Source organism: Haematobia irritans, chromosome 5 (genome assembly GCF_050003625.1).
Source record: "Haematobia irritans isolate KBUSLIRL chromosome 5, ASM5000362v1, whole genome shotgun sequence".
NCBI lineage: Eukaryota > Metazoa > Arthropoda > Insecta > Diptera > Muscidae > Haematobia > Haematobia irritans.
The window spans coordinates 3479617-3507507 of NC_134401.1; the positions used below are offsets into that span (position 1 = coordinate 3479617).

The following is a 27891-nucleotide window of genomic DNA, read 5'->3' on the forward strand; positions in this document are numbered from 1 at the left end:
AATAAGAATCCGGGGATCTACTGAAGAAGAGTACCCACCCGCTAGTCAGAAGAGGACAGTGAGAATCATAACGGCGCACGTAGAGTGGAGGCCACATCTATGTGGAATAGGAGTAGCATCAGATGATGTCGATCTCTCCACTTAGATGAATGAGTTTTCAGAACCTGGCCTGGCTTATAAAGCAGAGACTCCAGATAAATCGAGGAATTCGTTAGAGATATGGAGGAGAAAATGAAATGAATGAGTTGGTTGCCACCGTGGTACAATGATTAGCATGCCCGACATGCATATAAAGGGTCCTGGTATCAATCCCAGTTTCAACCGAACAACAACAAATTTTTTAGCGGTGGATTATCCTCTCTCAGTAATGCTGGTGACATTTCTGAGTGTTTCAAAGCTTCTCTAAATGATTTCACTGTAATGTGAAACGCCCTTCGAACACTACTATATAAAGGAGGTCACTTGACATTGAGCTAAACATGGAATCGGGCAGCCCTCAGTGACAATGGACTGAATAGTCCAAGTGAACATGAAAAAACGGGCTGCCCCTATACCTAACCTAACCCTACCTAAGAGGTTGAGACAGACTATTTATATGATTAATACTAACGCATATGGTTTCTGCAGGATTCATCCCTAAACCGAGATTCTTTGACGATCTCTTTGAAGGAATTTCTTAACGTCCCTTAAGATATCTGAGAATCCCCATAGACATACCCATAGTAACTTCTGGGAAAACAAACGACTGTTTATAGCAACATTTCAGTGAATATGAGACTACGCAGAGAAAAAAAAATTCACGAAAATTTTTCCAATTAAATCTTAATTGAGTTTTAAAAAATATACAATTAAAAATTTAATTGATCCAACAAATGTTTTAATTGAAACAAAAGTTATTCACAAAAAAATAATATCAATTAATTGTCTTTGAATTAATGTTTTAACTGATACTATCATTTCTGTGATTGAATACATTTCAATTAAAATTTAATTGGATCAATTAATTTCGTGATTGAAGACAAAAAAATATTTTTGTGTGTCTACACTTGGGAATAGTTTTGTCAAAATCAGGATATATCCTAGTATTCCTTACTTTTCAAAATGCAATTAAAAAAGTACTTTAATTATTGAACAAGGATTCAGAAAAGGCCCATTATTTAAATGATTCCTGTTAACAAAGAGTAAATTGTAAATAGCTTCCCTTTAGTTAAGTTTAACTGAAAAAATTGCAGCAGTTAAATTCCTAAATGGCATATGGAATATATAGGCAAGATAACCAATTTATTTATTTTATTATTATTATTTTTTTTTTTAATTTATTGTGAGAGAAACCTTGGAGCTATACTGGTTCTGAAATAATAACCGATCAGCCACTACTGATATTTAAATAGACATGAGGGTAACCCTATTTGTTGGGAATACATAGGTGAGATGATTCCCCTCTTTAGGAAAAAAAACCATAGAACTTTAAATAAATAAATAGACACCTTACACCCAGAAAAAAGGGGCTCTAATCCCAACTGAACTATATTTTAGTTCATGAAGATTAGTTGATTTCAGTTAAATTTTGTACACTATGAGTAAATGTTCCTTATTTGAATAATTTTTTTTGCTAACTTTATGACGTTAACTAAAAATAAGAAAAAAGTTGTATATAAATATAATGCACTATTTTACTACAAAATAAAATAGTTCATATTTTCCTAAAATGGCAGAAGTTTGCTTAAATTGAGTTCATAAGTCTCTAAAATGAGTAAATTTTACTAAAATTATACCTGTCTTGAACTTCGTACAGCGTTAAAGACATTTTATCAATTTTTAAACCCAATTTTTTCTTTCAACATACACCCAGAAAAAAGGGGCTCTAATGCCAACTGAACTATATTTTAGTTCATGAAGATTAGTTGATTTCAGTTAAATTTTGTACACTATGAGTAAATGTTCCTTATTTGAATAATTTTTTTGCTAACTTTATGACGTTAACTAAAAATAAGAAAAAAAGTTGTATATAAATATAGTCCACAATTTTACTACAAAATAAAATAGTTCATATTTTCCTAAAATGGCAGAAGTTTGCCTAAATTGTGTTCATAAGTCTCTCAAATGAGTAAATTTTACTAAAATTGTGCCTGTCTCGAACTTCGTACAGCGCTAAAGACATTTTAACAATTTTTAAATCCAATTTTTTCTTTTAGCATATGACAACAGAAAAATGTTAATTATTTTTAAACAAATTTCTTCAGTTTGACAAAAAGTATTAACTTATTTATAACATGTTGCAATTAGAAAACTATTTTTGTTAAAATTTTCTAAAATAAATCTACATTTTCTTCTACGGTGGGTTCACTTTTTTTTTGGGTGTACAAACATTAACAATCTTTCAAAATAGACCTGTAATTTTAATTCTTGTTATATTTTTTAATTCCACAAATCTTTAATTAGTTTATATATTGATGGATATTTAATTCAAAATCTTATATCAAAATTATTGGTAATATGTTTATGTTTATTAGTTTTTCATCACGAACTTGAAAAATTTTCATCTTTCCATTTTTTTTCTTGATTCCAAAAACGTAACGAGCAAACGAAACTCCCATGTGTAACTTGTGATAGTAACCAGATAATCTTGGTGATTAAACCACCAAATCAAGATCAAATTTCATTCATTAAGCTCTTATTTTTTTTTTTAATTTAAACACCAATGGGGCCACCATGTTAACAGATATTAGACGCAAGAAGCAAGAGATTGAGAAGACAAAGTTCCACTCGTACATATCCAGTTTGCCTACGCTTTAAGGTGACTACAGTGTTCGTTTTGAATAATTGAATTAACATAAAATACAAAGGTGTAACCAACCTTACAGTTTTTGTGAATGTATCAAATTTCCCTTGACTTGGATTAGGGGGGTTTTGGGGACCATCATTGTGGTTAGCATTCAAGCACTTGATATCATATTAGTAAATTGTAATTAATTCGTCTCTTGATTTTTCTGCAGACTTATACATTGTTGTTCACTTCCAATAAAGTGTTAACAACATTTCTGATTCAGTGACTCATTGAAAAAACATGCTCCAGAGGTATGCTACTACTATAGGTATGCCGCCATCTTCCTGGGCCAGAGGTAAACAACCAACTTTCATCCTTCCATACCAAACCCAATGTTATGGGTATGATAAGCGTCTCGTCTGGCTATGCTTATGTCCGTCCATCTGGGATGTCTGAATAGCAAGCAAACCATTCAACAAAATCTTATTTACAATAATTCAAAGAATTCTATAGAGAATATTCAGTAAATTCAGGAATTCATCTCCTCCAAAAAGGGAGAATATGAAATGAAACAAAAACCTTTTGAATTGATTCCTATCGAAAATCGTTTTTTCTTTTTTGTTTTTGTTCCTTGCATTTCATTTACAACATTTATGCATTTGTGGCAATCAAGTGAATGACTTCAAGAACAGTTGTTGTTCACGATGATGATGATGTTGATGATGGCAATGATGCTGGTCATGTTGATATGTTTTCAAATTCAGAACGAGATGGAGGTGGGCCAATTCAATGATATTAAGAGGTTATAATATTTTGTTTTTGTACACTGAGAGATAAAAAAGTTTATTAATGAAGGTCTGTATCTGAACTGCGTGTCATAAAGTTTGAAATTTTCCAACATTTCGATAATTATTATATTATTATTTCTATAGAAAATGTCAAATTTTTATATCTATAGAAAGTTTTGTCAAAACTTTATTTCTATCGAATTTTTTTTCAAAATTTTACTTCCATCGAAAATATTGTCAAAATTTCATTTCTATAGGAATTGTTGTCAAAATTTTATTTCTATAGAAAATTTTTTCAAAAATTTTTTTCTATAGACAATTTTGTCAAAATTTTATTTATATAGAAATTTTTCTCAAATTTTATTTATATAGAAATTTTTCTAAAATTCTATAGAATTTTTTCTCAAATTTTATTTCTATAGAAATTTTGTCGAACTTTGATTTCAATAGAAATTTTTCTCAAATTTTATTTCTATAGAAAATTTTGTCAAAATTTTATTTATATAGAAATTTTTCTCAAATTTTATTTATATAGAAATTTTTCTCAAATTTTATTTCTATAGAAAATGTCAAAATTTTATTTCTATAGAAATTTTTCTCAAAAATTTATTTCTAAAGAAAATTTTATCAAAATTTTATTTCTATAGAAAATTTTGTCAAAATTTTATTTCTATAGAAATTTTTTCTCAAAAATTTATTTCAATAGAAAATTTCGTCAAAATTTTATTTCTATCGAAAATTTTGTCAAAATTTTATAGAAATAAAATTTTATAGAATTTAAATTTTCTCAAAGTGTTATTTCTATAAAAGTTTGTGAACTACCTCTTATTTGGAGAGGAATATTTCGCAAAATCTACCCAAACATCAAGAATTCTACCAAACAGTAAAAAATGTACCATTTTTGGGAGAATTGTACCAATTGTGGCAACCGTGGTTGTATTCCATATATAGACCTCCTTCTCATACCCGAGTTGGGACGGTGTATCCGTTCCATTAAGAAAAGATAAACCACCATTGAACAAAATTTTGGTGTTTAGCACAAATTAGCAGTATTCAAGACCCTTTGTACCCTAGCATTCTAATCCCGGACATAATGATTGAGATATTTCTGAGGCTATCAGACTACACGCAGAGAAGGAATATGATCACCTCAACCATGTTTCAAGAGCAAAATGTTATTTTTGGATGGTGACCATGTAACATGTTTATGGCAAAAATGTTCTTTTCTCGCCAAAAATAATATGCTTGCCGAAATCAGACACATAACCTCCGAGAAAATAACATGGTTGCGACAAACATGTTACATGGTCACCATTCAAAAATAACATTTTGCTCTTGAAACATGGTTGAGGTGATCATATTCCTTCTCTGGGTGTAGAAAACTTTTTCGGGCAGAGCTCATATATCAATGAAAATTAAATTAAACTGAACTCATTGATATGAGAATAGTTTCCCTCTTTTCCTTAACTTCGTGGGTAACAGAGAACTGCAACCGGAATTTTTTTCGCATTGCAATCTTACTGACAAATGTCGGTGGCAGTGAGTAAAATACCAATTACCGCGATCATTTTTCCCACTGTGAAATATGTACATATGGTTCTCCAAAAGATTGCTCTTAAATTATGTGTTCGCCCTAGCCATCTTCTGAAAAAGTAATCTCCAATAATTTCATGCAACTTTTCAAAAACTCTTCTCATTGATTTCCAATTAAATTTTATTTCGTGAATATTTTCGAAGTGTCCTCTTTGGTTACTATGTAATTTTTCCAATTTCTCTTTTGCTTTTAACTTCAATAAAAAATTCAAGAGTATATTGAACACGTCTCAGGAGATTCACAATCATCATATTGGCCAGACACGCTTTAACTGCAGTCAAAGGCATGTCGTTAATTATGAAATTAATGGTGATGGTGATAATTCGAAGGAAAAGAAGGAGGATTGACGTTAAAGACAAAAGACAATCTCAACTTATGGTGAGCATAAAATATAAAGATTAAAAAATGAGAATTTCCTATGGTAATTCCTTCACTCTCTTTCGCATACCTAATTTATTAATGTCCATTACAACATTAGTGGACATACATTCTTATGCTGTTAATCAGGTGATTAATTTAATTTTTGTTTTTTTCATGTGTTACAAGAAAACAAAATCATTTAAAAATTCTAAGAAATTTAAATATATGGCACAATGCTTGGATTTTATCCTCCTACTTCTCTTATGGCCCTCATTTCACGGTATTGCCTTACTTTTCTTTATAGTGTGTGTGTGTAGTTGTTGCTTTACAACACACAAAAGACTTGTGAAAAACCTATTAAAATTATCGAAGGACCATAGCTTAGACGGCTTGAATGTCTGCTGAATGGGCCAAGCAAGGATGAAAATACAGCAACGCCAGGCAACCGAGGCAGCAAGCAGCAGGATGCTGGTGGAATGTTAATATTTTAACAGTTAAAGTAAATGTTTAAGTTGCTGATATTTGTGTGTTAAAATGCTGATGGCTGTTTTGCTTTCCAATATGCGTCCTCGTTATGATGTTCAGTAACATCAAAGAATGGATAATGCACAGTGCTTTCATATAATCGAATTTTAGTTTAGACTAGGTAAAATAAAATGTGAAAAAATACGTTCCTCAGAAATGAAAATTTTCATCAATGGGCTAAATTAATTGGTCTGTAAAAACTCAAAATTTTTTGAGCAATTGAAAACTTTGTCTATCATTGTAAAATCGGTAGATTTCAAATTTCACGCAAATTGTATTAGAAGTGTGGCTTTTAAATGCTCAATAAACAATCGCGATCGATGGGTACATCATAAAACTCCACTTAAAGGTTAAACAGTCATTTCAAGTAAATCGTGCATATTCCTCATCTTCACATAATAAAAAGGGGAGGAAGGCTCTTTGTTGAAGGCTATATCAAAATTTGTATAGATATAAACCATCTTCAGATAACCTTAAAAAAAACGCCAAAAACAAAATTCCCGAAAAAATCGGATGGATACTCAATGAGAAAAACTGAAGAGATCTATAGAAGAAGAGAGATATTAAGAGATATAAACCACCGTTAACCGATAGAAATTCTTTGCTTGAAAATTTTCCAAAAATGTTCTCAAATAATGTTTTCGGAATACTGTCTATGGTATTGGTATATTAGTTAGACATTCAAGTAATTATTATACACTATCTTTCCGAAGGGTGGTGGGTGGTCCTTAGACCTATAATATATGCATGCGAATGAATAGGATTCCACAAATACATACATACACTCACGCACGCATCTTTAGAGCAATATTAAGTGTTGCCTCAAGCAATTAAATAAGATAAGCAAACAGAGTAACAATGCCCAACAACAACAACAACTCAACTATAGTTGAACCCAATATCACATTAGCAGCATCCATCCATCCAGAGGCAGCAAACAATACCCCATCACCATCACCAGTCATGGCAACAACAAAAACATATAATGCTTCAGTCACGTATAGACTTGAGACATTTTTTTCTCCCGGTCTACAGGCCACCACCCGAGTTTTCATTCTTTCACGTCTTGAAACTTTGGAACCATTTAATGTACCCCATCCTCCGTCCACAACTAGACCTACAAACAAAAGTGTGTAGAGTCAGTGGTGGCTGAGATGTTTCGTCCACACATAGGAGGAGGTTGATGAAAGAAAATGAAAACAAACTGCTGCCATGTCTTGTATAGAATTCATTGCTGTTGACATACAGGTTCTTATTGATGCTGCTATTTGGTGATCTATATATGTGCGACAGTGTGTGTGTGTATGTTTATAATCGATATAGAGACTATCCTTTTTCCATTATCTCCAATACCCAAAACCTTCATTTCATTCGTTCGCTTGTTCCACTTCTATGATTTCACACAGGGAATTGATTAATTTTTCTTATCGCCCCATGCTGTGCCTCCACACACACACACAGTTTGCTCTCAATGTGATGCTGTAATGTTTGTTGTACCACAAATTTAGTTATGTCATTGTATTACATTCTTCTCATTTTCATTTCATTAGAAAATCCTCAACATCCCTAGAATGGTCTTAGTTGCTACAACTCCCTCTCACAAAATGTTTAATCATTTGTAATGGCTATCGGTCTGGTCATCAATGTCGTAGTCGTCATTATTGCCATCATCAATAATGTCATCGTCAAGCATTTAGTATTTGTTGTTTCTTCTTTGGCTTTTGGTTTGGTTTTATGTTTTCAATATCATTATTTTTACGGTGTTAATTGTTATAATTCACATGTTCATTCTCTCACATTCAGCCAGAGTGAGTTTTTGTGAGAGAGTGAGAGTAAATAATTTTTTCGAATACTCACACACAGTTCATTTGTTAGGGAATATTAACTTATTAGCTTTATCCGACATACATTCACACATATAAGTGAATTTTTATGTTTACATTCATACAGCATTGTATAAAAAGGCATCCAAACTTTTATTAATCGTTGATTTAAACGGTGTGATGACCCCTATTTAATCCTAAGATTGTAGCCATTTGAAGTTTTGTGAATGATAATAGAAAATTGTTGTTGCTTACCACATTATATTTTAAAACAATTTGTTGTTGAATGTTGAATGGGCCTGCTATTGCCAAAGTAGAGTGTTATATGTTCACATACCAATTTTATTAATTTTTAAATTACAAATTTACGAAGTATTTCTTTCCATTTTATTTGTTAGAACTCTCTTTTATGTCTTAACTATCCAATATTAACTTAATTTATATTTCTACTTGATTTTTGCATTTAATAAAATCATCTTGCTTACTTTCATTATTCTGTTTGTTTCTCTTTCTCAAATTGAAATTAAAAGTTCATTGTTCATTCCGTTTTTTAAGAGTGAGAAAGGATGCGTCAATGGCAATTCAATTAAATCCCGTTAATTACTCATGAAATTATCATCGGCTTATCATCAACATTGTTATTGTTGGTGGCGTGGCTTGTACAGTTATTTCTCTAATTATCCACCCGGGTATTATTTACGGTATTTATTGTCAATTCTTCCTTTACGTGCCGCATTCAACATTGTCAATATCGAATAAAGTCAGTATTTTATTTTATGACTCTGGTTTGTTTATGAAACGAGGGGAAAAGGAGACTACTACAATAGCAACAACCATACCGAGACATCAATATCATCGCTTTTTAAAAGCAACATCCATACTCGAAAATACTTGGGGATATTTTCAAAGTATGTTTAGATGTCTGTTCGTGCGAACTCACCTGTCTGTCTGTCTGTATAACCCACCAGAGTAGACAATCAACCAGCCCACTACTATTCTTAATAGGAGGTGGAGTAGGCTTAGTTAATGTTTATGGCCCATCATTTTTTTGTTTTGTTGTTGCTGTTGTTGTCGTTGTTGATGGTGGTGGCGGTGATGATGTTACTGTTGTTGTGTTATGTTTACTAATTACGAAAAACAATACAACAACAAAAAATTGGTTATAAAATATTCCGAGCACGTTAAAGTGTTTTGTTCTTGCTATTACCATTGGCGTTTTGTTTAGTCTTGTTGCATTGTATTGAAAAATTATACCCCGGCTCACAAATGGCAGGAATTATAAATGAGCTTAATGTAAAACAAAAAAACAACAGCAACAAAGAGAGTAATGTAAACTAAAGTCAATGCAATGATTACTTTCAGGAAGAGTTAAATTTATACAATTGCAGTAGGAGTGAGAGAAGAGAGGAAAATGAGGAACTTTGTTTTTGTTCTATTTTTGTGTGTATGAATATACTTAAGTCTATACGGATAGTTATGTGCAATTTGAAGAGATTCCTTAAAGAAAGTATTAAAATCACATGAGTAAATAAATTGAATATGTTCACATTGTTTTTTATCGTTACACACAACTTGCAGCAATAGAACCGGAAACACTTGTCATGTTTGAGAGATTTTTTTTATATAATGGTGTTGAGAGTTTAAGAGAGATGGGTTTAGATAGTTGTAATAATGGTTTATCATATACGATATTCAAGTATATTTGTGTTTTTGTTTTGTGTTTTAGTAAATCAAACAAGCCGTAACCAAAATGTGAGTTTTTTTACAAATAAAAAAATTTACTAATAAAATTGAAATATTGAATACTATATATCTGCACCCCAGGGAGATCAATTAAAATAAGCGGTAAAATCCATTCATATGTTTCTTAAAAGCATTATGTTGTTTTATTTGTTTAATTTCTCACCTATATCAATTCATTTTCAATAATAATGGCTCCTCTACTTGGCTACGTGACTGATTAGAGATTCATACTACAAAAACAACAACAATCATAAACAGACAATGTAATTGGGAGAAAATCCCTAAAGGTTGAATGAGAGTATGAGAGAACAAGAAAAAACTGTTTACAAATGTAAATATGCACAGTAGAAAAATACAGGGAATTTCTCATGGCATATAGAAAGCCCATCACCGTGCGTCTTCATCAAATCGCTCAGAAGGGAACAACCAAGTCAGTCAGCCATCCAGACATTTGAGTTCGAATAGAAGAGCAGTAACAAAACGAAAGTGTATAAAACAAGAATGAAGGGGAACCAAAAGAACCAAAGATATGCACATTCATCCATACATAGTTAGATGTACCTTACTTGGACAAACATCTGAACTGCTGAGTGACAGCAGCAGCACAACGAGACGACACCAACATAATATAAAAGTACCTATCTCTAATTCATTTTTATAAAACGTTTGAGGGATGAAGGCAACAACATTACCAATACTATTACAACTACAAACATGGCCTGCAACATATCTACAAATATAAGAACACATCCACACAGCAGCACGTTGGTCTTCAAACAACAACTTGATAAGGGAACATTATGTTATAAACATAAAAAATTATTTTATGTTTTCTATCTTACCCTCCACTATAGATGGAGAGAAATGTGTTTAATTTGTCATTCGGTGGGTAATCGCCGAAGATGTCAACAAATTTATATTGTGGCATACACCGAAAACAATTTAGCAAAATTAAATTTTAGATAAATTTCTCTAATGCACTGTTCCTGTTATTCAAAAGAAGAAGCAGAGTTACACGAATTCGGATCAAATTGAGTTTTTCTATTTTTGAATTTATTTCGTTGGTGTGATTGATTTTCAAAAATTAAATTTTTGTCCTAAAAATTCATTCAAATTTTAAAAATATTTTAAAATTTAACTAAATTTAAAATTTAATAAAGAATGTAAAGAAGATAATTCTTTCCGCTCGACTCCCACTTGACAGCAAAATATGAAGTGACTTGCCTTTCGAATTAAGGTACCTAAGATTGTTTCATTTTGTTATAGACATGAAACAATTTAATAAAAAAATTATAGTCTTGATGACTTTAGTTATATTCAATTCACCTTTTTCAATAGTTAGTATATAAAAGAAAATAAATATCGTTCCATGATGAAGGGTATGACCGATTCTGCTTTGACGAAACATACATATGACCGTATTTATGTATTTCTTTTTCAGTGATGAAGAACTTCACTCATCGTAGATGATGTCGTTTCGCCGTCGTTTACGGATTATGTTGAATCACCTCGCCCCGCATCAACATTCACTTGTTTCCCATCACTAGTTTAGGAGGACACTTTGCTGTTGTTGTTTCTTTTTTTTTAATATTTCCTTACATGTGGGTTCATTTATTTCCAACATTGTGAATGTGAGTTTTTTTATAGTTCCACTAAAAGACATAATAATTGAGTGCGTGTGTATGTCACAGCATAACTGTATGCATGTGTATGTATAAAATTTATATGTGGAGATGTTGCAGTTCTTCTTTTCTTCTACAAATAAAAGAAGCATTAGCACCAGAATGCACCCAACCATCATTTGTAAACACTTTGGACATTAGCGCACATACACATCCATACAAACAATATGAATGTTGTTGTACACACACCGATTCACATAAACTCAAATACGGGGAAATCATTTTCATCCCGTTGCGCTTTCCCGAATCCCGTTGTTATTTTTATTGTTGTGATAATAAGGCTGGCGCATAATGCCTTTGCTATTGTTACTCTTGTTGTTGCTGTTATCTAAACTCACGCACTTTACATATGCCTCGTTGTAGTTGTTGTTGCTTTTGTTTTTGTTCAGTTCTTTTAAAAGTGAGTTCTAGAGTTACTGAGTGTAAATATGTCTCTCTGTGTTTTCGTTTCTCTCTCTCTCTCTTTGGTTTGGAGGGTTTACAGCCTGTCTCTTGCAGAAAACAGGGATCTTTTCCCAAGTGTATTGTTCTCCTGCTGTATGTTCTGCTTCTGGCTATAACTTCTGTTACCAGAGAGTGTATGTTTGGTTGCATTCATGTGCCATGAAGAGCCAACAAAATACAACATACAAACAGTCGAAAATTTTCCCTTATTGTGTACGGACGCTGGATGCGGAAGAAATGAAAGTCTACGGCATTTGAGAGTTGTTCTTCTTCTTCGTTCTTGGTTCTTTTATTTTTTGTATACACAACGGACGGTTTATTTAAGCAATACATGTGTTCGTGTATATATGTTGGATTATATATGCCTGCTTCTTTTCACTGCCTGCCTGGAGTTTTTGGATAGAAACACTGTCTGCCGCCTGCCCGCCCTCATAAATGGAATATATCATAGTGATAATAAACAAATTCCCACAAAACACCATCCTAAACAATTAAGAAATTTAAATCAAAATAAAATGAAATTGGTGTAATGTTGCAAGAATTTAAGGAAAATTCTATAAAAAGTTCACAATATAAAATCAATAAAGTGAGTAAAGAAATGAAAATGCATATCCTCTCATTTGATTAATACAATACAAAAAAGAACAAATGTGAATGTTTTGTGGAAAACAACAAAAAAGTATCCCAAACCATTTTTTTCTTCCCCTTCCAATGCTATGTGAAATAAAAGTGAAAAAAGTTTTAGATAATGTCCCGAAAAAATCTATACTAAGGATATAAAATCCTGTTATAAAATAAAACGAGTCTTCCTGTTTAAATGTGTGCGAAATAAAAAAAAAAAACATTTCCCATTCTCCCCCCGAAAAAAAACACTCACCAAAGTTAACTCGCTCTTGCCATCTCTCAAATACAGCTGGAAATTTAGTTGTTATAAATCCTTTGCTCTCTTCCACTTCGGGTCTCACTCTCCCTTTTTTTCGTAGTAGTTTCTAAAAATACCTACTACTCACAGCAAACCCTCTATAGAACTACAACAACAACATTGTCATCATTATCATCATCATCGCGTTCGTTATGAAAACAAAATGTAATACTTAAAGTGGATGTATGTGTGTGGTTTTTGTAGGCTTGCTGTATTATGTGTATTGGTGGTAGAATAACACTTAAAAGAGGAATACACAAAAAATAAATAAGTATGTATGAATGTTTCAACTGCACGCACACAAGAAATTCACTTTGGGTATCTATTGCTCTGTACCACCTCACCACACTTCTACCAAGGAGAGAAATTTGATAATTTCCCTGAAACCATCTCTAACCAAAATCAACAACAACTACAACAATAACTTACTTAACTGTCCGAATCACGTTGCAACCGCAATGAAAAAAAAACTACTGGCCGGTGGAACAGCCAGCTGAAAGTAACATAAACGGTGTAAAGAAAACCTCTAAAAACTTCTCACTATAAAATTTTACCGCTTTTTTGTTCAATCTATTTGGCTTGGAACATATGTGTGAGAGTGTGGTGTATGTGTAAGTAGTGTGTATGATTTGTGATGATTATCGGGATGACGACGACGACGAAGTGCATTCGTCGAAACAAATGTTATTTAAAAGAAAGTCATAAATAATAATAAGACAACAAAAACAACAACAGCAACAAGAACAGGGTCTAACAATTTATTGAGTAATCGTCTTTCCCGCGTTCCTTTTGTATTCGGTTACAACAGAAATTATGAGTGATAGTAGTGTGAGTTATTTGCTTACAAGTGAGAATATAATAAACAGATAATCAATGTTTGAAATATTGAAATACTAAATAATTTAAGTGAAATATTTCAGAACAAAAAGAATTAATACACAATAATATTGAAAAATTAATTGGATGAATTAATCAAAATACATGTTTAGCAACATCTTTACGTTTACTAACACAGTTTGAAAACAAGTTTTTTTTAAAGAAATTCCTGGTGGTGGATTTGCTTAAAGGAAATCATGAACTTGTTTTAGCTTTCAAAATAAAAGTTAATTTATTAAAATATGTGTGAAACATATATTTGTTTCCTTAAAATGATATTAGTTCGTAAATTAAATGTAAAAGTGAGATGTGACCCAAATATTTATGTGGAATGTAATGTATGCCGTCGGGAATACTTTTATGGAAAAAACAACGACTAAGATATAAAGTTTGTGAAAACCTGTGCAATCCTTTCCCAATAAGACAAAACTTGATTGTAGTTGGACTTTTTCAAACCTTAATTGTACATAGGAATAAAACACTTGTCATGAATAAATATTTAAATGTTATAAAATAAGAAAAAAATTGTAGAAAATTTATTAAAAATGCAAGAAATTTTCGTAAATCAACATTTTTAGGAAAGCAAAAATGGGTTTCATGGCGTAAAAGAAATTTAAACATTTAAAAAAATCAACTGGAGTCGTAGACATAGTCAATATATAGTTATTTTATAAAACATATTCCTGTTAAATCTTGCAAAAACTCTAGATGAAAAAATCCGTACGCATCAATTGAGTAAGACTATGTGTTTGGAAATAAATTCTTCCGAAAAAGGAGCCACGACAATAAAATGATTTGGAGTTGAGGTGCATTTAAAGTACCGACGGATATTACAATCGGATTTTTTTGTCAAATAAGAAATACAGCAAACAGAATGACTTGCTAGGGAAAATTTTAGATTTTAGCAAAACACTACGTTTATTTAAACTTTTTATAGGACGAATTGCTCTCAAAAACGTTCTAGTTTATGTTTGTAATTTTTTAGATATTTGAAAGGAGCTAAACATGTTAATAAAATTTGATTCGTTAATATCTTGAAATCAACGATTATCCAATTAGCCTACTATGGCATCATACACACATTCTTCAAGTACATATTCAAATCAAGTGCACTCTGTACAAATATTTAAAGGAATGGAATATTCGTTATTTTAACATAAATTTAGCTATGCTAGGTTAAATTAAACGGAATTCAGTTCAGTCTAACAGAATCTTTATTAGTATAAAGATACCCATTTCAAAAATTACCTCACTATTTTTTTTTTTTCAAAACCAAATGTCGTGTGTTTTAATTTTAATGATTTTTTTTTTGTAAATAAAATTTGATCCTCCATATTGAGGATTGACAGACGGACGGGTTTCAAAATCATGTTACATCTCACATTAATTCGGACCGTTATTTCTGGAAAACACATTTCCATAGACTGATACTATGTACTGAGAGTCAAATATTTTCCAAGTGTTTTCTCAACAAATAGGTTCGTGTTTCTCGCGGAAAACAGTCTACTTTTTTCTACAATTGTTAATTCCAAACCTTAATTTTTAACTCAATCAGTGTATTGGACCTTTTCCAATTTTGGATAACAAATTTACATACAGTCAGTTGCATAATAAAGTGTATATAATTATTTGTTTCAGAATGTATTTTATTTAAGCCTTTATATTTTAGATTTTATTAAACTATATTTTGTTAACCCAAAGGATAATTAAAAGATAAATTAAAAAGTCCAAAAATTTCACACAGTAAAACCTTCATTTAAAACAAAGTGATTTGAAATAAAGTTTATGCAAAGTGGTAGTACACTTTATTGTGACGTTCACTGTATGTTCTAATGTATATTTTTTTACAATTCTAATATAGAGTTGTTTGATCCTTAAACAGACGGACGGGTTTCAAAATCATCTTACATCTCACATTAATTCGGATCGTTATTTCTGGAAGACATATTACCATAGACTGATACTATGTACTGAGAGTCAAATATTTTCCAAGTGTTTTCTCAACAAATAGGTTCATGTTTCTCGCGGAAAACAGTCTACTTTTTTTCTACAATTGTTAATTCCAAACCTTAATTTTTAACTCAATCAGTGTATTGGACCTTTTCCAATTTTGGATAACAAATTTACATACAGTCAGTTGTACATAATCATTTGTTTCAGAATGTATTTTATTTAAGCCTTTATATTTTAGATTTTTTTAAACAATTTTTTGTTAACCCAAAGGATAATTAAATGATAAATTAAAAAGTCAAAAAAGTTCACACAGTAAGACCTTCATTTAAAACAAAGTGATTTGAAATAAAGTTTATGCAAAGTGGTTGTACACTTTATTGTGACGTTCACTGTATGTTCTAATGTATATTTTTTACAATTCTAATCATGGCTGAATAAGGAGGTTGAATCACGATAACAAAAACAACAAATTTCAATATGTTGTTTACAATTTTAAGAAGTCAGAATCAGCTGATAAAAGAATCGTATGGCATTGGTAAAAGTGGCAATTATTTATTCTTTCAATTGTCCTGAAAAAATTATTTAAATCCAGAGAAAAATAAAGGTTCAAATTTAATTGCGTCACCGATGAGTTATTGTGAAGTGGATAATTCATCCGAGGAACGCCGATATGAGACCAAAGTTAATAATGGAAGTCAGTCAAATGGATATTCGTCATCTATTAACAAAAACAGTTTATGATGCAGTTTAAAAACTGATGTGCGTGGTATTTTGGGTCTGGAATATGTTATCAAGATACTCAAGTCATCTTTGAACAATTCTCCAGCTATGAATGTGCGAGTTTGTTTGAGATGCATTTGCTATGCAGTGTCATTTGGAGAGCTTCAATCACCATAAACATATGATTTTGACATCTTAAAATTTGGTCGAAATAAAAAAATTGTAGTCATATGGCCCCATGATTTAACCTTCTTGTTCAGCCATGATTCTAATATAGAGTTGTCTATCAATGCGAATGAGTAATATTGTCCATTGGCTAGATAGAGTATAACTCATACGCCTAATAGAACCAATCAAAATTAAATGCAAAATATATTTTGGTCAAACAGTAATTTAAAGGCATTTTTTTTTTTCAATTGATTAAACTTTTTACCATATAAAAAATAAGTAATACAATTTAATACATCGCCACAAAAACTATTTTTACATATCGTACAACATATCTTAAATTGACTATGCGATCGCATGGTTACATTTCACGTACTTGACTGTGGTTATCCGAGTACCAGTTGACGATTGTGAGTTTTGGTGTTGTTATTATCTACCTTCGTAAACAAAACATAAATGCCTTAGTGTTGCCAACATACCTGTACGTGTAATTCCGCTATATTTTCCCTTGAACAAATGGTTAACGTTCATAACGTCACTTGGGTGGGAAATCATGCGAAGATAAATACTACAAATAAGGAAAATACGAAAAAAAAAAACATAAAATTAAAATAAAAATTTAACATTTTAGAATTTGTATACAAGTGGAAACGGCAGTATGAGTGTTTCTTAAATTAAAATCTTATTTTTTTTAAAGCTCTTAAAACATCAACCAAATGCATAAATTTCCCTGAACTACCATAAAACTTTAGGTTTAACGGAAAATCCACTAAAATGGCAACAATCATTGTTTGCTTTTTAAAGTATATGTAATAAACATGATTTGATATTAATTTGCATACACAAATAAATACAATTCTCTTGCGATTTTATTTATTTATTTGATTTTCTTTTTTTTTAATTTTCAGTGGTGTTGCAACTTCTTTGAGCACGGATTCTAGTACTGGTTCGAGCGAGGATGCCTCAGAACCAGGATCTCCGTATAGTCCACACTCAAGTCTGAACGAGGACCCCCAGCAACAGCTACAACAACAACAACAACAAACACATAAGCAATCTTCAACGACACCAAGTAATAACAACAATAAAATGTCACCACAAACCATACTCGTTGCAAACAGCAATGGCAATACACAAAAACAAGGGCCATCATCGTCCTCTTTGGGGCCATCCACAACGGTGACATCTACATCGGCGGCTTCGATAAATGCTGCCCTTAGATCTAGCAATCTGCCTGCCTCTCTGACCATTACACCCACCAATGCCAATGTTAGTAATAGTAGTAGTAGTAGAAGTATTGGTGGTGGAATTGGTCCGAACAAATCCAAACTGCCTTCGACACAAATCGCAAAGACTTCTAACACTGCCAATACAAGTCGATGTTCAAATTTACCCACTCTACAATGGCCATGGAGTACAACGGCTACGTCAACATCATTACCACCACCCTCGATAGCTTCTTCCACCTCATCATATTCGTCACCATCTGCCACCTTGAGTACAGGTACAAATACCCACATAAATCATAATCAGGCCAAGAAACGTATGGCCACCAGTGGTAGTGGAACCTCCACCGGCTCCGATGGAACGACCGCTGCCAAAAAATCCCGTTCCAATATAAATGTGAGCCAACAAAATGAAAGCCATCACCATTTATTAACTGGTGCTGGAGCTAAAAGACTGAAAGCTGCTGCTTTGGAGGAATCACAAACTAAAATAACGGGATATTTTAAATCGCAAATGAAGGCCCAAATGCATGCGGCCAATAGCAAATCATCGGGAGCCAGCTTACACTCGATATCCAGCAATAATGTAATGATGACCACAACTACAGTAACAAGTGCATCAAACCATAACAGTACGATGACCACCAATGCATTGACTATGAGTGCTCCTGCGACCACAGCGTCCCTCAATAAGTATTTCAATATATTGGCCCAGTTGAAGGAGAATAGTAAAGCGGCAAATAACCATACCACCACGGCTCCTGCGACAATAGCTAATAGCACTCTTACTACAACAACTGTTCCACTTCCAACTTCGATTCAAGCGGTAGCAACTACCGCAACTACGTTGCCAGCACCACCGCCTCCGCCGCCAGTAGTTACAACGAGCTTTGGTTCATCGGGCGTTACGATTACCCCCCAAAACAACATCTCAGTGGCGCCTATGCCCATGCCAGCCCTAAAGAAAATCGAAAGACCGAAGCCTACGAAAATAGCCCAGGTAGCTCCTAATCTAAGGAAAACACCCTCGGCGGCCAATAGTGGTTATGGAAACCTATCGAATGGGACGGGTAAGTCACCAGCCAAAAAACATGTTGCCATTGCCCCAAGAACACCAGAGATGAAACACCAACAAATTACAAACAAACAAGAAGCAACCAAACATCCTATGCCTGTAGTCAATGCCCAAACGACCCTGTCTACACAAAGTCCAGCGTCGGGATCATCGTCAGCCATAAGGATACCGTCAGGACAAGCTAATCAACAAACCTCCACACAATCTAAACAGACAGTGGCAACAAGTAAGATGGCTATGACTACCCCCTCGCCGGTTGTTTCCAATTCAGTAGCCAATAACAATGTAAATATGGCAAATACCGCAGCAACGGCACCAGCAACACCTATTGCAGCTCCTCCCACTCCAACTTTGTATCAGTTACCCACTGTTCAACTACCAAATCTAGTCCAACTACCACAGCTTTTGGCGACCAATGGGGCAAATATCATGCAATTGAATAACATGGCAACGACGGCACCCATTGGAAAGAATGTAGCATCGACTGCATCATCATCTACCACACCATCGGTGGCCACATCGGCTTCTGCGACATCGGCCCAGGCTGCTCAGGCAGCGGCGGCCCAATACTTCCTCAATGGTACCGTCTTTAAGTTGCAACAATTTACAACGGCCACCACAACGACAGCTACCACTGCCTCCACGGGAAATGTGAACCCCTTTAATTTGCTAAGCGCCAGCGACTTGCAAGATATTTTGATCAAGCAACAACAGTTGCAGCAACTGCAACATCAACAACAGCAACAACAGCAGCAACAACAACAACAACAGCATCAGCAACAGCAAAAAACTGCTAATGCAAATGCCGCAAGCTTCCAAGAGATATTTCAACATCAAATAGCTGCAGCAATTGCGGCAAATCAACAACAAGCCCAGCTTCAGCAACTCCAGAGGCTGGGAGCTGCATCGAATATACAACAACAACCTGTATTCATGGCCACTCCGGCTGGACTTCTTCTGAATGCCGCTTCGATTCCAGCTATGCTTGCTCAGGCGGCTGCAGCTTTGGCAGTTAATCACCAAAAATCCATAGCACTGCCCGCTTTACAGCCCATACAACAGGCTCCCTTGCCAGCTCTGAGCTCAATCTTTGCTCCTCAGACCAATGATCACCATGACATGGGCTTGAATCCACAACAACAGCAGTTCATAACATCCACGCAACCACCACCACTTTCCTCCGTTGCAATGCCCACAAACGCAGTAAATCTTACGCATAACTCCACCAGCACTACCACCACCACTTCTAGTTCTAATGGTAATGTGAATTTATCCCATGGTATCATAGGGCAAATCAATACATCGGCATCCATAGCAGCTCCACAACACAACACCTCGAACTCTGCCAAACTAGCTATTGTTAAAGCCAATGCCGCCACGCCGGTAGCATTCACCACCTTGAGTTCTCAACCACCTCCATTGGTCACCATATCGAATGCCAAAACAAGGACACATTTGGCGACCACCAATTCATCGGTAAGTGGGACACAGAAACCGGCGATTATGGCGAAACCATACCAAAAACGATCCTCAAAAATTCAGGGACAACAGGTGAAATCTGCCATTGGTGCAGGAGTTACAGCCTCCAATGGCAAAAGTAATGGTGGAAAAATAACTACGGCAAGTGGAAAAATTATTGCCACTCCCACAACACCACCTCCCTTAGTGCCAACTATGACTCCTACAGTACCAGCACCTGTGGCTTTGACAACAATTCCGGCTCCCGGCCTAAGGACTGCAACGGCTACGAATTTATCAAAGACATGCCAACTCCCAACACCAGCTTTAGTGAGTATAGCTCAAACAAGTGTAACTCCAATAGCACCGAAACCCGCACAAAGCATAACCTGTGGCAGTGTGACTATAAGCCCTGCCACCACATTATCCACAACTAAGAATCTGGTCAATATAGCTCCCAAGGTATCGACAGCCTCGTCGAATCTTGCGACATATAAGTACAACAACAAGACGGCAAACACATTTATGTCTGGGGTGGCCAGCACCAATTCCAGTTGTAGTACCAGCAGCAGCAATATAGGGGGGAAAACGAAAACCCCTTCACAAACTAAGACCACAGCTTCCGATCTCTTTGATTTAGTTAAGAACTCTAATGGAGCCATAAGTATAACGCCGGCCCCTCCAATTCCTCCAACGACTTCTATAGCCACATTTAGTGGCAGCAACTTTAGTGCCCCACTTAATTTCGCCTCTACCTCTTCTACGAATACGTTCAAGTCAACACCACCTCTTGAGAACTTTGGAAAAATTAAAGATGAACCCATGGATGAAATTGTTACTCCAAGCAATGTTACGCCAAATACATCATTGGCTCCCGCCGTTACGGAGAACAAGGAGACAACCGCCAATGAGAATCCGACAAGTTTCAGTGGTCAAATTCCCTCGAATAATGTTCATATCAAAGAAGAATTAAACAGCACACCAGCGCCGGAAGAGGAGGCTATATCGGAGACGTCGAGTTTGCCTCCTCAGCCTAGTAACTTGAATAATGAATGTTCCTCGTCTTCCTTCAGTTCCAGTTCGAATTCGATATCATCAGCGGCAGACTTGTCGTTGGAGGCCTCAACACCTGCTTCCATTACAAGCAATTCAGAAGCTCCCTCACCGGGGTGTTCTATACTCTCGCCACTCGCTGCTAGAAATAATGAATTTGCTACGCCGAATCCTTGTTCAAATTCCAATTCAGCTGGCGATTCGAATTCATCGAATTCATGTGAGACGGGAGGTGCTTCGTCCAGGGACATGCTTAGTGAAATGGTGACTTCATCATGTATATCTTCGGATTCTTCCTCGGAGGCCAGTATCAGTGTATCGTTGCCAGAAAATGAAGAGGGCAAGCAAGCCATGGATGGCTGCAAATCCATAGAGGATCGAGAGGAAAAGCAGCGTGACCTGCCCACCCCTGAGTCTGGCATCGGAGGTAGCCTTAGTAATACGGAAAGTATGGATTCCTCTTCGAAATCCTCCACTTCAGAGACAAGCTCATCATCTGCCTCTTCCGAACAAATACCATCGCCCACATCAGCTGATACACAAACTCCGCCCGCTACACCCTTGAATATCGATTCAAACACCAGCAGCATGGAAGAACCACAGAATAGCTCCTGCAATAGCATGGAAGAACCACAAAACAGCTCATGCAATAGTATGGAAGATCCTCAAACCAATGCATCATCAACCCAACAATCTGAAGATTCCACTGAAAAATCAGCATTCAACTTCCTTGGCACAACCATAGACACTCAGTTGGCCCAAGATGTGTCATCATCAGATCTGCCAAAGTGTGCTTTATCGCCCATACTATCCCAACCAAAGACAATCCGTTTTCCCGTTATGGGCAAGAGCAATAAACGCCTAGATGGCGTATGCTACTGGGACCAGTGTAATAAGAAGCACGATAGTAATTCCAAACTTCTGGATCACATGCAACAGCAGCATGTGAACTCACAGACTGGACCCTTCTCATGTCTCTGGGTGGGATGTAAGGTGTACAACAAGGAATCGTGCTCAAGACGCTGGCTAGAAAGGCATGTCCTCTCACACGGTGGATCCAAACAATTGAAATGTATTGTTGAAGGTTGCGGTTTACGTTTTGGGTCTCAGGTAAGCTACAGCACTGGAATGCAAAACACCTTGCAAGGCAGAAGTAACACATTTCCATTTTTATTTTAGCTGGCTTTACAAAAACACATAAACAACCATTTCACTGCCTCGGAGAGTAAGGATAGTACAAATAAGAGAACCTCAGATCCTCCAGTTCCAAAACAATTACGTAAAAATGGTAAAAAGTTACGCTATAGACGTCAACCGTTCTCAGGTAATTATTGGGAAGCCTAAAGACTTTAAAGGACGTTTTCTAAATTTCTAAATCCTTACAGCACGCATGTTTGATTTCTTTGATACGGGCATTATGGAGGGACTACAACATCGTCTTCGACAAATATCCACATTAACCAATGGATGCAATTCAATAACCTTCCAAGGTCAATGCATTATGAGACGAAAAACGCCAAGAGGCCAAACCGAATGTTATATACAATGGTCACCTAGAGAAATGTAAGTATCCACCCAAATTTGCTCGAGTCCTTGAGTGGTAGATACTCAATTGCGAATGTCTTTGATCATTTTCAGAATTTCCGATGAATGGCTACCGGAAAACAAGGAAGATTCGTATTTGAAAACAGTCAATATCAAACAAATGAAACCTGCCGAAAAGAATAAGGTCGAAGGTCTGCTTATGACTTCCTACAAATTGCCATACTCACCGACGATATTCGACAATGATTACGCTTTAAGTCAACAACATCAACGTCTGAAGAACGATGTTACGGAGACAAAAGGCCCCAAAGGAGAAGATAGTAGTTTACTTGATGCCACTAATGTCGAAGATGAAGACGACGAAGACGAAGAGGATGATGCTGATGATGATGACGATGATGCCACATCTGCTGCCACTACAATGGAGACAATTTCTAGCTACCAGCATGTTCTAACGATAACCCAAATGCAACAGCATCGCAAACATCCAAGAAAACCGCAGAATCGTATAACTATAACCCGATAAAATGGAAATTGCGTGGGCAACTCATATTCAACTCTCCGGGCAGACGAACTCTTCAAATACCATGTGGTGCTGTAAAAAAGTATTTCCTTTTTAGTCTCATAATTTAGGTCTTTTGTAAATATTTTTTATTATTATTTGTAAAAACCCTAAAAGAATTGTAATGTTATTTAGTTAAGATCCCTATCCAACAATCCTCTTCCCTCCCTTCCTCCCTGTCAATATTACCCACTCACTCCCCTTATAAAATTTCTAAGTGAAAGACAAACGAGCAACAGTGACAAGGTTAAGCGCTTATGGCGAAAAGAAATAATATTTTTTAACTTTATCTCTATAGGCATATCTCACTGCCATATGAAAAGAAAAACAATTTAATTTACAAACAAACAAATACAAAATAACCATAAATAAAATAGTACTAAATAAATAGTAATAGTATAAGGCTATAATTTATATATATACATACATAATAATATAAAAAACAAAAACTCTAGCAACTTATGATACAATTATCGATAATTAGGACATAGTTTGTAGGAGAACAACGCAGGAGACGCAGAAAGCTTTTATTATAATTTCATTTTCTTTAATTTGAGAATAAAGGCAAGAATTCTATGCTAAGTTATTTGTTGCACTTACAAAATTTTGCGTCTTTATGTTAAGGATTATTTTTTTATTTGATTATTTGTTAAAATTCGAGAATTTTTTTCTATGTCGCCAACGTCCCACAAACAAAATCCAACCATAAGAAGACTTGTTTTTATTTAATATTTAATATTTTTAGTTTAGCCTAATTAAAAACAAAAAACAACATAACAAAAACAAATCTACTAAAGAACAAAAATCATTAAAATACAAATTTTTATCATATTCTTTTTAAAACAAATCTAAGGAAATTTTCATTTATTTGTTGTATAAATAAATTGAGAATGAATATTATTTTAAATAACTTTTGCTCGCCAATACTTTAATAGAAGATGGAACAACATGTTACTAAGAAATGATTCTTATGGATTTAACATTTTTTTTTTGTACTTTAAGGGGTTCTAAAATCGATAGCCAATTTTTAAAAGAACAAGCAGCTTAAAAAACTGAGCGACGAGAACATTATTTGTATTAACAGCAAAAAAGGTCATGACAGAGATCACCGTCTTTGAATTGTAAAACTACAAAAACAATCTGCTGTTTTTATCCTCGAAAATTCATGTCATTGAGTATTAAAAATTATCTTTTGGCGACCTACGGCTGCTATTAATAGCATAAAAAACTGATAGTTCTGACACTTTAAGCTGGGTAAACTCTTGACCCTCTTTAGTATGCTCGTAGGAAGTCTGCAAAAAAACAGTAGCAAGAGTCTGCTGTTAGCTTTTTGTACTTCTTGATTTAGCAAACGAACAATTCGTAAACTATTTAGGGTGTAAAATGGGATCCAAAGCATTCTCAGAGACCAAGAAGAGAATTTTTGTGGTTTTAGTTGCTCTTTCCGGCATGTCTACTAACAAAATCTTTAGAGGGTTGCCAAGAGAAACAATAAGTACTGGTTGAATCTTGACTGAATGCATCGATTTTATAAAATAAGGTTTTCATTCCTACTGTTATATATGGCAGGGTCAGCTGATACTCGTATATATATTAAATAAAAATTTACACCGTCAAGGCAGTCATAGTAAACAGTTGCCAGAGACTCCAAACTATTCGGATTTGTTTTCTCAGTTAGCATTAAAATTAAAATGCGATATCAGGAGACAATAAAAGTTGTTAACGTCAGCCGAAATCAGCAGTAATAAGAAAAAAAAAATCTGGTAAAAGAGAAAATCTACCATGGACCCAATAATAAAAAATTATATGTCAGCAGACAATAACTGTTCCAGCAGACTATTTTGGAGCACAATGGAAACATCTGGTACAAACCAGAAATTGTCTAATTATCAATTAGTACTAAATCCAAAGAATTTTTTTTAGTATACACAGAAGAAAAATCTGCTAAAATAGAAAAAAGTCTGCTGAAAAATGGAAAGCAGACATTGTCGGTTATTCTTTTAACTAGAAATTGTCCAATTCTCAGTACTAAATTCAAAGAATTTTGTTTAGTATACACAGAAGAAAAATCTGCTAAAATAGAAAAAAGTCTGCTGAAAAGGGAAAGCAGACACTGACTGTTTTGTTTTTTTTTTTTGACTAGATGACATTTATTATAGTTTGGCGGTAACAAAAAGGCCATTTAGGGCTATAATAATATATATAAGAATATATTCTAACAAGTCATATATATTCCAATTATGGCATAACAACAAGCCAAATTACATAAATTTCAAGAAATAAAATGTTTGCTGATCATATTTAGGAGCTCTTAAATATTCTTTGAGCTATATTTTAAAATCTAAACATTTAACTAATTGTTTTTTGTTAGACCATGAATTACAAAAATATAAAACAAAAATAAAAAACAGCAGTCGATGTCTGCTGTTATATTTTTGTACTTCAGGGCGCAATGAACAACAATTTATAAAATTTTTAAGTTATAAAATTTTCCCCAAAGCCTATTTAAGAACCAAAAGTAGTTTTTGGTATATTTTTGCACTGTAATATACTTACAAGCTCCTAAATACGATCAGCAAACATTTTGTTTGCTGTTATGTCTCAATTCGATAAATATTCAGATTTTTGGTCAAATACTATAGATATTCATAAAATATTGTGTTAATTATGTTAGGATAGCTCCTAAGTTGACATTTTTATTTGTTTAAGCCAAAATCAAACATGTTTTAGTGTAATCGAGCTTCAAAAATAGCAGGAAATGTTTGCTATTTCAGCAAACAATGACTGCTGTCCCTTTTTCAGCAGACTTTCTGCTGTTTTAGCAGACTTATTTGCTGTTAAGCTTTAATTTGGCCACAATTAACATAAGATACATTCTTGGACTAAGCAAAAGCTTGTTTTTGGGGGGAAATTGAGTTTAAAAACTAGGAGATAATTTTTGCCATTTTAGCCAACAGTGACTTCAACAGAATTTTCACTATTTTAGCAGATTTTTCTAATATCTCTGCTAAGAAATTTCTTTGAGTGTATTTGATTTTTTGAAAATTCTATTGGAAAATATTTAAAAGCCTTAAAAGATTACCAATTGTTATAATACTGATAAGGCATATACACTAAAAATGTTAACAAATGAAAAATATGCTGAAACAGAAGGTCTGTTCAAAGAGCAAAAATCGCGATTATTATTTTTATTTTATTTTAACTTGACATTATTTTGTAAATCGAAGCCATTTTATTACAAAAGTTGTCCACATTCTCCTAAGATTTATTTTATATTGTTTACAGTCTCTACCATATATGTTTTGTTTGTATTTATTGAATTTTGTATCTAAATTATTTCGTTTTGAGATTTTTGTACCATATTAAATGTTGCGAATGTATTTTTTTTTTATCAGCAGACACAATAACTAGTAGTTATTGTCTACCAAGTTCCAAGTTTCCTATGTTGTTTTTGGGATATTCTTTACTTATTGTCTCTACCACTGCCAAAACTCCCAACAAATAATTCGGAACTCATGTTTTTGTTAGCAACAAAAAAAAAACAACAAACTTGATCTCTTAAATAGAGAAATTGTATGATAATTTTTTTTAGTAAATGTATGTATAATGTAATTAAATTATATAGTTTTAATTGATTGATATTTTCGAATAAGATTTACTCGTTTGTATATAACCAACCAATAAAAACAGCCCATACAATGCAAATAAACGTAATAAATTTCTAAGAATAAATTGAGTTGTAAAACCAATTGTCTTCAGAGTTTTTTTATTAAAATTCCGAAATTTATGAGAATTATATATATGAAAATGTATGAAACAAAATATCCCTTAAAAAGAAAAACAAGAAATTTAAGTCTAGATATGATTAAAACGCTTTTTTACTTTGCTAGTTTGCTTGACAAATTTGAGTCAAAAAAGATTCTAAAAAGAATCAAATAACTTTTTTTTTGTTTGTAAGAGGTAATTGATTTTTTTATTTGCTTTTAAGTTAAAATATTTTTTTTTATAAAATTCTTAAATCAATAAATATATACATGTTTATGAAAAAAAAAACGAACAAAACACTTTATTTTATTTTGCTTATTTTTTATTTTATGTTTGGTGCCTTGCCTTCTTCAGAAAAATATAGAATTTTTGGGTTTTTAATATATCTGTGTAACCAATAGCTATCAGGTTAGCGTCTCTTACATTATTAAGGGAAATAATTTTCGACTAATGAAATCCCCCAATATAAATCTCAAAATCTCAACATAGGAATGAGATATTAACGAATATCAACACTGCCATAAGAGAAAACAAAACCACAAACTTGTTAAAAGAAATGGAATAAGAAATTTCGACTGATTATTCTTCAATAACAAAATAAAAAAAATCATAAGGTTACATATAAATATAAAAGTACGTACATATATACATTCATATTAGAAGCTAATTTATATAGAAGAAGAACAAAAAAACCCTGGAAACAAATCACACACACTCGAAAATATTTATATATGTCTGTGTAGTAGTACTATTCATAAAAATAAGTAACAAATAATCAACAATATACAAAAAATATTAGATAAAACACGAAACAAGAAATATTGTAAAAAAAAAAAAAAACA

At 33.6% G+C, this 27891-nt stretch overlaps 1 protein-coding gene across 3 annotated transcripts in view; it reads left to right on the plus strand.

The window, feature by feature from the left end:
- The window catches only part of jing (AE binding protein 2 jing), a 264729-nt gene extending 237696 nt beyond the window's left edge, over positions 1 to 27033 (plus strand). For 2 of the 3 annotated variants that reach the window (XM_075309297.1, XM_075309298.1), the window contains exons 3-6: positions 17274 to 22287; positions 22357 to 22501; positions 22563 to 22740; positions 22816 to 27033. In XM_075309297.1, the coding sequence (XP_075165412.1) occupies positions 17274 to 22287; positions 22357 to 22501; positions 22563 to 22740; positions 22816 to 23248 (5770 nt within the window). In that variant the 3' untranslated portion in view covers positions 23249 to 27033. Of the gene's footprint in view, positions 1 to 11946; positions 12313 to 17273; positions 22288 to 22356; positions 22502 to 22562; positions 22741 to 22815 lie in introns of those variants that run through there. The other variant, XM_075309299.1, reaches the window with a different exon arrangement.
- The last annotated feature ends 858 nt before the right edge of the window (positions 27034 to 27891 follow it).